The following is a 12,093-nucleotide window of genomic DNA, read 5'->3' as shown; positions in this document are numbered from 1 at the left end:
TTTTTTACTTCCTTTATTTCTTCATGTTCATGTTTTTTTTACTTATTTATGCGTCGTTGTAACAATAATTTATTGTATCAAAATTCCTTGTAACCATGTTCAAGATGACAGGAGCTGACTGTATTCAGGGATTGTGTTCAGATGAAGTCAGAAGGTGCAAAGAAAAGGTGGCAGAGCCCCACCCCTTTGTGCCATTGCTTGATGCATACCGAAGTACACATAACCTTAGATTCATAGTTGGGATTGATAGTATGACAAGGTTTTAGGCATATCCTTGTGTACACCTTGTGTGACATTTTCATTGGAAAATAATATAATGCTGGAGAAGCACTCAAAGAGCTTAGACCTCCGCCAAGTAGCTTATTTCCACCAATGATCTTATTCTTCCATAGGGATCAGTGATTTCCACCATTACATGTGGGTGCTGAAATCGCCTGATTTCCCAATATACAATGTAGGAGCCTTTTGTTATGTCATCAATTACTTCCAGCTGCACGGTGTGCCTTGCCCTAGCAGAAACTGGAGCATACACTTTACCACGCGTATGCAAACCTCAAAAAATGTGCAGCTTGAACTCCCAAGTTCATTGACCCTATCTGCCAAAATATCAAAAATCCTTTATAAAATCCATAAAAATGCCTGAATCACTACCAAAAGTTAATCATCTGTTCCTTGTGTCATTCTCAACCTTTCCTGTAAGTTTTTATCCAAATCCATCGACTACTTTTTGAGTTATTTGCACATAGACAAACAAACAAACAAACAAATGCCAAAGAAAACATAACCTCTTGCCTTAGAGGAGCTAACACTATCTTTAATTCCAGTCATAACTCGACATGATTCTGATTATGATGCTAGTGCAAGGCTTCACAGAGTACAATCAGTGGTATCGCTATGTGGATAAGACTTGATAAAGAATTGTTCCATTTCATTCCGTTGTTCAGGCTGGCTTTGGGATGGGCAATGGCTCTATTCACGCCAGCCACTTGGAGTGCCAGGGGGACGAGAGCCGGATTCAAGACTGTCACATGGGCAGTGCCATGAGCAGTGACTGTAACCATGGCGATGACGTGGGTGTAGTATGCCGCAGTCCAGGTACCATTCCTTCTGTATTTTCTTTTCTCAAGTTTTCCACCAACTTTATTCTGTTGTGTACTGTAAAACCATAATTATTTGTGGCATTAAACTTTTGCGAATTGGAGCTGATTGCCTTGTTCAGGGCATAGAATTTTCATGAATATGCGACAATCATTCAACGCATTGTATAGACTTTTTGAAATATTCACATGTATTTTACAGTTACAAATCTTGGCTTGTGAAATTCATCATGCATACAAAATTTCTGGTTTTGCAAGAGTTGTCTCTTCAGTTTTGAGATATGAGTGTTGTGTTTATGTGTCATGTTTGTCAGAGTCATTCAGTATCAGTTGGTGGCTGCCAGAGTTAGCTATCTCTTGTTGGTTAATAGATTTGTTTTGAATATACAATTCCCTGGAGACCTTTCTTCTAATTGTTATTCTTGTCATTCCCTTATCTCTCTCTTTTTTTTTCTTTCTTTTCATATGTCCTTCTTCTGTAAGCCCTGAAACTTCTCACATCAGTTTTTGGGATAGAGAAGTCTTTTTTCCCCCTTAGTATTCACCTTAAAAACAAAACTCCAAAATGAAAGCAACAGAAAATCATTGGTCCTTGTGATTCTAAACTAGTGTCAGCACTAATGTTTAGTGCTCTAATGTGTACAGAACATTCCAGTTGTGTAACAATATTAGCTGGACAAGTAAAAAGAAAGCCATTTTTTTTTGTCCTACAGTACGTCTGGTTGGCGGCTCCAGACCCAGCGAGGGTCGAGTGGAGCTGTACATCGGAGGGAGCTGGGGGACGGTGTGTGACAGTGGGTGGGACCTGACCGATGCCACAGTGGTCTGCCGCCAACTGGGGTACACCTCTGCACGCATGGTAATCATTTATGACTTCATTAAAAGATAAACGATACTGAAGGCCGATATGTCATGTACTTCGAGGAGTTGTCATTTTGGCGAGTTTTGGGAGTGGAGTGCTATCTGCGAATTTAACGACACAAAGATATTGACTCTGATCCTGACATGAATGAGACTTGCACCTGCTCATTTCTCCGTTCGTTACGCTACCTGACAATCGCAAAGTTAACAACTTGCAAAATTGCCAGGAAGTCCTGATTTGCGAAAAATTCCACTCACTGAATATTTGTCGAATACAGTATAAGTTTTTCTTTCGTATCTACTTTATGTACAAGGTGTAAATGCAAAACAACTCCATTTCCTGGCAAAGCAGAAATATCACCCCTGACTCTTTCTTGTAAAGGTCTCATTTGACATACATCAACCTTTTGACGTTGGACTTGATTCTAGTTTATACTGACAGCTGTTATCATAAAGCACCTGTATTAACCAGTTGAGGATGAGTCCCGAGTGTACTCGGGCAAGCGTCTATGGGAAATACATGCTGTAGCAAAATCAAACCATCCTCAACAGGTTAAAGGGAATGGCTATTTAAGAGTACATTATATATCTATTGTTGTGTGAAAATTATTTGCTTCAGAATGGTCTCATATTCAAGTAATGTGCAGATTAATGTTTCCAGGTTAGCATGCCAGTACAGTGATAGGGCGATTAAACTGCACTTTACTTGAATATGAGACCATTCTGAAGCAAATAATTTTCACACAACAATAGATATACATGTGTAATGTACCCTTAAATGAATCCCACAAGGATTGGAACAATCATCCCCCAGCATTCACACTGATTCCCACTGATCAGTTACTAGCCATCCCCTTTAAAGTATTGTGTGGTGTCAACCTAATTTGATCTTCTTGTCTCTTTTCTTTTGACCCAGGCACCACGAGGAGCCCACTTTGGTCAGGGATCAGGGCCAATCTTCTTTGACGAGGTCAGCTGTAGTAGCGACGCAAGGCAACTGTCCGACTGCTTGACCATGTCCAGGGCCAGCCATCTGTGTGGACACCACAGAGATGCCGGAGCTGTCTGCAGCACTGCCCGTAGGCTAATGAATTTCAATTTCAATTTCAATTTTATTTTCGTATTTCTCGATGGAAAATACATAAAATATAACAAAATATAATGATACAAAAGGTCCAGCTTGGATATATACAAAAAGAAATACAAACATAGCGGTCGATGTGTCATTTTCAATCAAAGTAAAAGAATGCTAAAGTGAAATACGATGGAACCTTCTAAAAAGCAAAGCTTGTTGAGTGTACAGTGTAGGTCCAAACAAAAGCCTAATGTGAAGAACAGGACGAGGAGCATGGGTACAGCTAAAGACCAAACTAAAGAATAAACAAAAGAGAACGACTATTAATACTCGGGGGGGGGGGGGGGGGGGGGTGGTACAGATGATTCTTCTCACATATAATAAAATAAGAACAAGTAACCACATACTGCACACTTATAGCAGTTGCTCTAATAGCAATTTTGACAGGGGAGTGATAATGTGAATGCGACTTAATTTTATGGTTTTAACATTCCAGCTTTCATTGAAAATACAAAGGGAAAGTGTCGGAATGGAGAAGATAGGAGGGGATATGTGTGGCGAAGGGGGATGGGGAAGAAATATGAATCTCTGGAGGATGAAAATACTCTATGTAGAAGCTCATTGGGTGTGTATGTTGTGTGAGAATAGGCTCAGAGTTTAAATAATACCATGCAGGGTCAATATGTGGCTGTTAGAGGTGTCTCTATGTGATGCGAGTAAAGTTATTGATGGTGTCGTACAATGATGTATGAGTAGTTTTTCGAGATGTTGGTCATTATTGCACAATTATTCCCCTTGAAGGTGTTGTTCATTGGGAAATTGCATTGACTGCTGGTGTTGTTTTGTACTGTCTTTATACATGATGATGCTTTGTGAATGCCTGCCAGTATTGCTCATTACACCGATAAATAATGCTCAAGTGGTGACTTATGGTGACATCCTATCATCCACAGCTGCCATCCGTCTTGCTGGCGGTGCCAATGCTCGCCAGGGTCGGGTGGAGCTCTACTACGACAAGGAGTGGGGCACTGTCTGCAAAGAGGGCTGGGACCAGCAGGATGCCGACGTGGTGTGCCGGCAGCTTGGCTTCTTCGCCGCTCTCCCCCAGTCTGTCGCTGCCAGCTACGGTGCCGGTGCGGGCCCCATCCACCTCCACCATGTCGACTGCACCAACGAGCACAGCCTCGCCGACTGCCCCCACGGCTTGGGGAATTCGCTCAGCTGTTCGCATTTCTCTGATGCGGCTGCTGTGTGCGATGCAGCAGGTAAGGGAGGTTTGGTCTTGTTCTATTAGGTTGCCTTGTTGTGGCTTTCTGTATAATTTTTCTGTAGGATGAATATTTTTTTTTCATTTTTTTTATAGTTCTTTGATACTTGAACTAGAAACAAATGAAGCAAGATTACGATTAACTTTCAATAATGATGCATTGATTTGGTTGACCAGCAACAATCATGACCAACCATAAAAGAGTTACCATTTATCATTATTATACACATACACAAATAAATACAGCTACGTACACATACATTCACACAGACATGGATACGTACATACATACATATGTGACCCGCTACAACAAAAGGATCCGAAATTCGGGGGAGGATGATTTTCTGAAAATGGCATGACATTATTCCCTTACTCTTCTACTTTAATTTCATATAAAGCACAACTCATAAAAGTACTCGATTACGAAGATATCGATGATTTTATTAGCGCATGTCGAGTGGTTGAGGAAATAAGAGTTTCGAGAAAAATGCCTTTAAAGTTTTCCTTCCGACACTAACATGATCAAGAGGAGGCGAGACAGTTTTCACCGCTTGACAATAGAAGGCATGCTCCTAGCAACGAATCAGTAATCAGGATGCCACGCTTTGACCAATAAGATCACTCCCTCGTTGCTAGGGGCAGAGTCTAGCTGAGGTGCTAAATCCTAATCTTCGGACATGTTTCTGTTACATTGAGGGTCGGAAAATCATGGCCCAGAAAAACGCTGATTTCTTGCCTTTCCTTTACTTATTTTGCTTCGAAATTTAGGCAGATGATAGACAAAACATTAGACTACAAAATTATGCCAAAAACAGAAATCCGATTGTATTGACCAATTTTGATGATGTGACTTCAAACTCGATTTTCTCGGCTCAGCCGTCAGCGACTTTAGGATCCTATCACACACAGTCAATGGCATTGCATTCTAGAAATTGTATGACACTGTTGGATACTGTTTCTCATGTCAATGCAGTCCAGTTGGTAGGCGGCAGTCGCTCCTCCGAAGGCTTCGTGCGGATCTTCATGAACGGGCGTTTCGGCACGATCTGCGACAACAGCTGGGACGACCGCGATGCCCGGGTGGTCTGTCGCCAGCTGGGCTTCGATTCGGGCAAGAGTGTCCGGGCAGAGAACCCTCTCCTGCTGACCTCTGCCTCCAACTACTTCTCCGAGGAGGTGCCCATCTGGCTGGACCAGGTCAGTTGCAGCGGGACTGAGGCAACCCTCTTTGATTGTCCCCGTAGCAACGCTGGAAACTGTGACCACACCCAAGATGCCTACGTCAGATGCACGTCATGATTGCCTCATCTTTTTCCTATCAGGTCCTTTTCTGTTTCTCTCCCTCTTCGTTATAACTTGTGATTCCACCTCTTTTCTTCCAATCTCTGGCATCTTCACTCTTCAACCTCCGTTTCTTTTGATCCCCACTTCTCTCTCTCTCTCTCTCTCTATCTTTCTCTTGATCTCTGACATTTTATGGCCCCTATTTTTGCTCCTCCGCTCTGGGTCAATTTTTTTTTCCTCTCTTTTTTTCCCCCCTCAGTCTAGCAATCTCATCTCCAATCTCTTTGTCTGTCTTTTTTTTGCCTCCTTCCTTTTCTGTCTATTCTGTGTGGTGATAAGCTGTTTTAGAAGGAAGCATATCAGTTGATGCTTCCTTTTAGGAAGGACATACATTGACGTGATTTACTGCAATGGGAAGGAATGAAATGTGTCTAGATATCTTGCCATTAACTCTGTACAGGGTCACTAGGTTTGTAACATACTTTAAAAGTTTGTGCATACTTTAGGGAATATTTTTTTTCCCTAATCCAGTACCAAAGTACAATCAATTTCACCTATGTCAACCTAGCAGAAGTCCAAAAATCGGCTAAGATGAAGAAAAATTCTTCTCCTTATTTATGAGGCATTTCTTAAAGCTATTGTGCACAATGAAATTCATGTGGGTCCAAGGATTTTCTCTTGTCAATTTGGATTCAATCTAGGTGAGGTAAACTGACTTTGTTCATGAGATTGTTATGATACTCTTGAAATGTACCTGATTGAAAATCTATGATTTAATCAGTTCTTGCAGAAGAAATAGAACAAAAAATAATGTTCTGTTTTTAATGCTGTCACAGGCCACATTGTTGAAGACAACTTACTGTATAAGCCATATAATTAGCGAGTCTAATTTTTCGCTAATGGGGACTTCAAAACGATTTTGTGAATGGTTACATTTGCGATTTCGGAGTACTGTATTGAATGGAGAAATGTATGAGTGTGCGTTACATTTATGTGGGGATCAGAGTCAACATTTTTCACATTTTTAAATTCAGGAATAGCACCTGACCTGTGAAATTTGCGACAATGAAAACCTTGCAAAATATTTAGTGAATATAGTATTTTAACACAGAATATGATTCGTGATCAACTTGTTAAAGCAGATGTTCCTCTCGTACGGTATTATGCTAACAAATAGAGATCAAATTTCTGTAATATTGGCGTGAGGCTTGACTTCCAAGGATTTCTGTTCTGTTTATTGTGAATACTCACATCAATTGCTCTTTGTATGATATTGAGCAGTAAATTAATATTCTGCAGGTGTTGGGGATGGGGGGGGGGGGGGGGGGGAGGGGAGTTGACTAAATCCTTTCACACGGCGGGACCTTTCCCAGTGAGTTGGATACCAAGAGACCTTTAAAATCACATTTATGTGTATGATTGCTATGTCCAAAGACCTAGCTGTGAATGATCGATGGATATCGATGAGTCGTTTCCTTGCACAGCTTAGACAGTGAAGGAGACATCCAAGTTTGCTCCTTTGGTAGATTACACTGATACCTTTAGCTGATAGCTTTGTGAATATATCAGTACCAGTGTTTAAGAATCAGTATTTTTTGAGTGAAAAGGAACCAGCAATGTATGATAGTACCATTATGTGTATCTGAGGTACTGTATATATTTAGCAGTTACTGTGTTATTGATACAATGGTATCATCAATGGTTTGATTCTGATTTTGTTTTTTGTTTGTGTGTTTTCATGGAACAAGTACTAGACCTTCTAGTGCATATTTTGTCAATATTTTATAAATGAATTGTATGTGATGTACATGTGGCACATTGTGTAAGATTTCCAATTAAAACTCAGTACTCATATTATTTATACTTGTGCTCTTGGATAAAAATTTTGAATCTCTGGATATTTGGACACACATATATATATATATATATATATATATATGTATATACACATGCGAACACACACACATACAAAGAAATTCATGAATTTCTTTTTTTTTCTTTTTCAGGAGATGCATATCTTGATTTGACTAAACTGAAAGTTGGTACTTGGTACTAAAAAGCCAATGTATCTGCAGCTGTTCATGAATATGATCATCATGAAAATGTTATTTTCAGCATCTTCATGGACATAATGGTGTCAGCACTCTAAGAGTGAGTAAATCAAAATTTCAAGACAGATGCAAGCTGAACTACAAATGGATAAATATATGAAATCATATATTTGTATTACAAATTTTATAAATTATTTTTATTATTAATAATAATAATATTATTATAACTGTTATTGTTATTACTTTTGTCATTATTATTACTATCTTCTTCTTATCATTATTGTTATTTGTATTGTTGTTGTTATTATTGTTATTATATTCATTTTTATTTATTTTTTTTTACAAAGGCAGTGTGTTCACCTCAATTTTGTATCAACCTATTCAATTTACAGCATAATATAAAGGGACAGACATACAGTCAACCCCGCTTGAGTAGAATCCAAAGGAAGCGGAGATAATTCTTCGACTTAAGTGAATTTTGACTAGCACAATAAAATCGAAGGGGAATAGAATTAAAGGTGAAGACTGCCCAAGTATGTATGCAAATTGAGTGAATGCAGCAGTGTGAGTAACAAAGTGATGAACTGTTCAAGTGCTGATGCTGCCATCGCGGGATTAGAAGAGCACAGCAGATGGTGCCGTCACTGCGAGACAATGAGATGAAAATAATTATAAAGAGAAGTTAACACATTCTCATACCTTCAACCATAATGAAAGAAAAAAAAAATGACTTTCCTCTTTCAGAAAGTGGTGGGATTAATATTACCGTTAAGATGTGTGAGCAAAGTTGAGGGATTATGTACTTTTCATGCAGTTGAAGTTTTGTGGAATTATCTTTGCGTTATCTTCATAAGATATACAAATCTACAGTAATTTTTCAGTCGTAAGTTTGTGGCTTCCTTCCTAGTGAGTCGATACACAGTATCAGGGTAAGCACATGTCGATTAAGCTGATTATAAGATGAAGGCAAAACCCACCTTCCTGCAAAGCAGGAATGATTATATAACTTCAAAGTGACTCGGCATGAGCAAGCAGTGCAGGGGGAGAACATTCAATTATCTGCGTTGGAATTTGAACATGCAGTGCAGTGAAAATACGTCTGTCGTACAAACGGGGAAAATTTCTACAGAACTACATGTACCTGTCAAACCTGCCGGGATTGTTAAACACCTGCAACAATGCATGTCGAATGAAATAGTTATTCACTTGCGCACACGTATCAGCACATTCAAATGAAATCAAGATGTATTTTAATACAGTGTAGTAATCAAGAAACATGGAGCATGCAAGGCAAAGTCAGATACACTGTATTACAATTCAGAATGTGCAGGCCAAGTACAAAGACATGCCCCACCCTGTGCCACCAATTTGCATACTCGTTGCGAGGTCCTGCTGCTCTCGATGTCCAGTCTCGGTACCGAGAAATCGAGAAGACAAAATCTCGTTATTCTGGCCTTTTTTCGTTTCGGGATCCGAGAATACAGAACTGTAGTTAAGGTATCATAAAGTTCTGTGCCCGAGAAGACGAAATCTCGTTCTTATCTCGTGTGCTCTCGTCTTGGGTAAAAAAGAAAAAAAGTCGAGAAGATGAGATTTTTGTTATTATCTCGCCTTCTTTCGTTTCGGGAATCGAGAAGTGGAGAAGACAAAATGTCGTTGTGATACATTGCCTGCTTTCATTTCGGGGCCCTAGAATACAGACCTGTATAGTGTTCTGTGCCCGAGAAGGCGACAAGACGACATCTCGTATATCTCGCCTTTTTATCGTTTTCGGATCCGAGAAGGCGAGAAGACGAGATCTCGTTGCGAATTTCCGGAGTCGAGAATACGAGCTGCTCATGGTTATTATAACAATATCACCTGCTCTCGTTTCGGGACCCGACATGGAAGTCAAGAGGACAAGATCTTAGATCTTGCCTTAAAATGCTCACCGAACCAGAGATTGCGAGAAGACGAGATCTTGGGTCGAGTCTTCATGAACCAGAGATGTCGAGAAAAAAAATAAATCTGGATTATTTTCTTCTCTCATCCTCCTCGACCCTGAAAAGGTCGAAAGGCGAGGAAACAACTCGTCTTTTCGGTGGTACTTAAAAGCTTCCGTAGCCCTTTGTCTCCACACAGGACTTCATCCTCTCCCTGCTTTGATATAGAGTCCAGACAGGAAGGGGAAAACAATATTAAATTCGAGAAGATCATTATATATCTGTATGGTCCCTCGTATCGCAGGTGAAACAACGATAATGTTGTCACGTTCCCTCATAAAACGCGGTTATTACACAATACCGGTACATTCAATTTTCCATTCAATTCAATTCAATAGTTTATTCACATTGCTAGGAGGAGCAGCTTGAAGGTGTCTCGATATATATATATATATATATATATATATATATATATATATATATATATATATATATATGTATATATATATATATATATATATATATATATATATATATATATATATATATATATATAAACTCCTCAAAAAGTCCTGCAAGTCCAATTGGATGAATCATATTTCTCTTAAAACTACATCATTTTATTCTAATGAGACAAAAGAAAGCCTGATTAAATTTCTTTACAACGACAACTCTCTTGTTTTCATTATGCATTCCTGGAATGCACAGTATGACCTAGTATGAGGAAAGGTCAAATGTGAGCAAATGTGTTACGTCAAACAGTATAATACCCAGTTGCTTTGTCGTTTCAGGGAAGGAATGTGCTTGAAAAGAATGCTTTGTGCGATTATCATTAGACTCCAGGCTTCATCCATGAATTAAAAACTGCAGTAGTATGTGCAGATTAAAATTAAACATAAGCAGGTTGACCAAAAAGTCATCTAATGTCTAGGAAATGGGAGTATTTGAAAGTGCTCTCATTTCAGAATTGCTTATTCCTGTCAGCCTGTGGTATTTTTTCATCAAAACTGTACATTATCAATGGCAGAATAATTGCGACTTTTCACTTTTGATATGTCCCCATACTCAGCTGTTTTGCACATTCCAAGAACACTCAGTCATAGCAAGTGAGGTGTCATTTTAAAGATAATGAATCAGGCTTTCTTGCAATATCATATTTAATGAAGATAATGCTGATATAAGAGAAATATGATATATTAGACTGGGTTTTTTTCCATCCGATGTGGATAATGATTTCTAGAACCTGATGTGATTAACATCATCTTCAGGCAACGTAACAAAAAATACCTACCTGCATCAAACCAAAGTAAGGAACGCAAGCCAGGCCACCTCCCTGACCAAACAGTCCACCAATGAAAAAAAGGTGTTTTATGTCAATACAAGTTTGTGGCTATACCAGTTAAAGTCCAAATAAAGTAACATAGGCCTATACACACAAACGCAACATAAAAACAACAAGAAAGAATAAAAAAAGGAATACTTAACTTCTTCCAGCATGTAGAGAATTCAGAACGTATACGTGGTGTGAACAATTCCATGTGGCCATGTTCAAGCGCACATTGCACATTGTATAGATTAGTCAGTGAATGACTCGATCATTGATTAAAAAAGGCAATGTCGAGCCAATAAAAGTCAAGTATACTGCTCTAATAATATGCGAGGGTCCTTATTCACAACAGGAAAAGGCAAGTGGCTCATATCTGATCATCGAGGTGAGACCCCGATTCCTGGGGGGCATTTCATGAAGGAACTTGTCGGATAAAATTTATGACAAGTCAATTATATCCGACAAGTTTTGAGAAATCCTTTAGTCTGATTGGCTGATTTCTCTGAACTTGTCGGATATAATTGACTTGTCGGACATTTTATCCGACAAGTTCCTTCATGAAATGCCCCCCAGATCTTTATACATCTTTCAAAATGTGGATAATTATTTCGAATGTGAAAATAATGCCTATCATGTTCAATAAAATAATTATATAGTAGGCCTACATATCGTGTACTGTATGAGTCGCATAATATACCAATGAGTAAAATTTGCACAAATTTCAAACATAAACATATGGACTGGGAAGTAATGCATGGGGTTCGCAGAGGGTTGAAAGCAAGTATAAGGGCGAAAAATAACTGGCCATCAGGTGACACTTATACCTTGAGGAAATGGTATATAAGCGATGGAAAATATTGCTTGTCAAAAAAGTAGTGGTACATGTATAGGCCTACGTTGAAGTACGTATTTATACTCCCTACGATATCACAATCTATTATACACTTGTAGTTCATATATGAGGGTGCGTGAGTTCCGTACGAGGGTCCTACAACGGACATTTGGTTTTGCGTCTGCATATTACGTAACACCTGGAGCTCGAATCATTAATGTTCATGATCGCGTCTATGAGTGTGTTTCTAGCTTCACATATAGCGGGTCGCTTGCGGACCGTTATTGGCTAATCATTCTATGGACCATCTTATCTTTCGGGGGACAATAGTCTCGACACTATTACATTGCACCTCAGAAGGAATTGAAAGGCTTTGA

At 39.1% G+C, this 12,093-nt stretch overlaps 1 protein-coding gene across 1 annotated transcript in view; it reads left to right on the top strand.

Annotated features, from left to right (window-relative positions):
• Positions 1 to 5,599, top strand: part of LOC139722364 (scavenger receptor cysteine-rich domain-containing protein DMBT1-like) — a 45,719-nt gene extending 40,120 nt beyond the window's left edge. Inside the window, exons 22-26 of the mRNA XM_071633670.1 lie at positions 945 to 1,095; positions 1,811 to 1,956; positions 2,875 to 3,037; positions 3,987 to 4,298; positions 5,274 to 5,599. Of these exons, the coding sequence (XP_071489771.1) occupies positions 945 to 1,095; positions 1,811 to 1,956; positions 2,875 to 3,037; positions 3,987 to 4,298; positions 5,274 to 5,599 (1,098 nt within the window). The remainder of the gene's footprint in view (positions 1 to 944; positions 1,096 to 1,810; positions 1,957 to 2,874; positions 3,038 to 3,986; positions 4,299 to 5,273) is intronic.
• The last annotated feature ends 6,494 nt before the right edge of the window (positions 5,600 to 12,093 follow it).

The sequence above is a fragment of the Diadema antillarum genome, unplaced genomic scaffold (assembly GCF_040938485.1).
Source record: "Diadema antillarum isolate AM-2024a unplaced genomic scaffold, OU_Dant_1.0 scf00000164, whole genome shotgun sequence".
In the NCBI taxonomy this organism is placed as follows: domain Eukaryota; kingdom Metazoa; phylum Echinodermata; class Echinoidea; order Diadematoida; family Diadematidae; genus Diadema; species Diadema antillarum.
The sequence above is the reverse complement of the archived record's forward strand: the minus strand, read 5'-3'. Positions and strand labels throughout refer to the sequence as shown.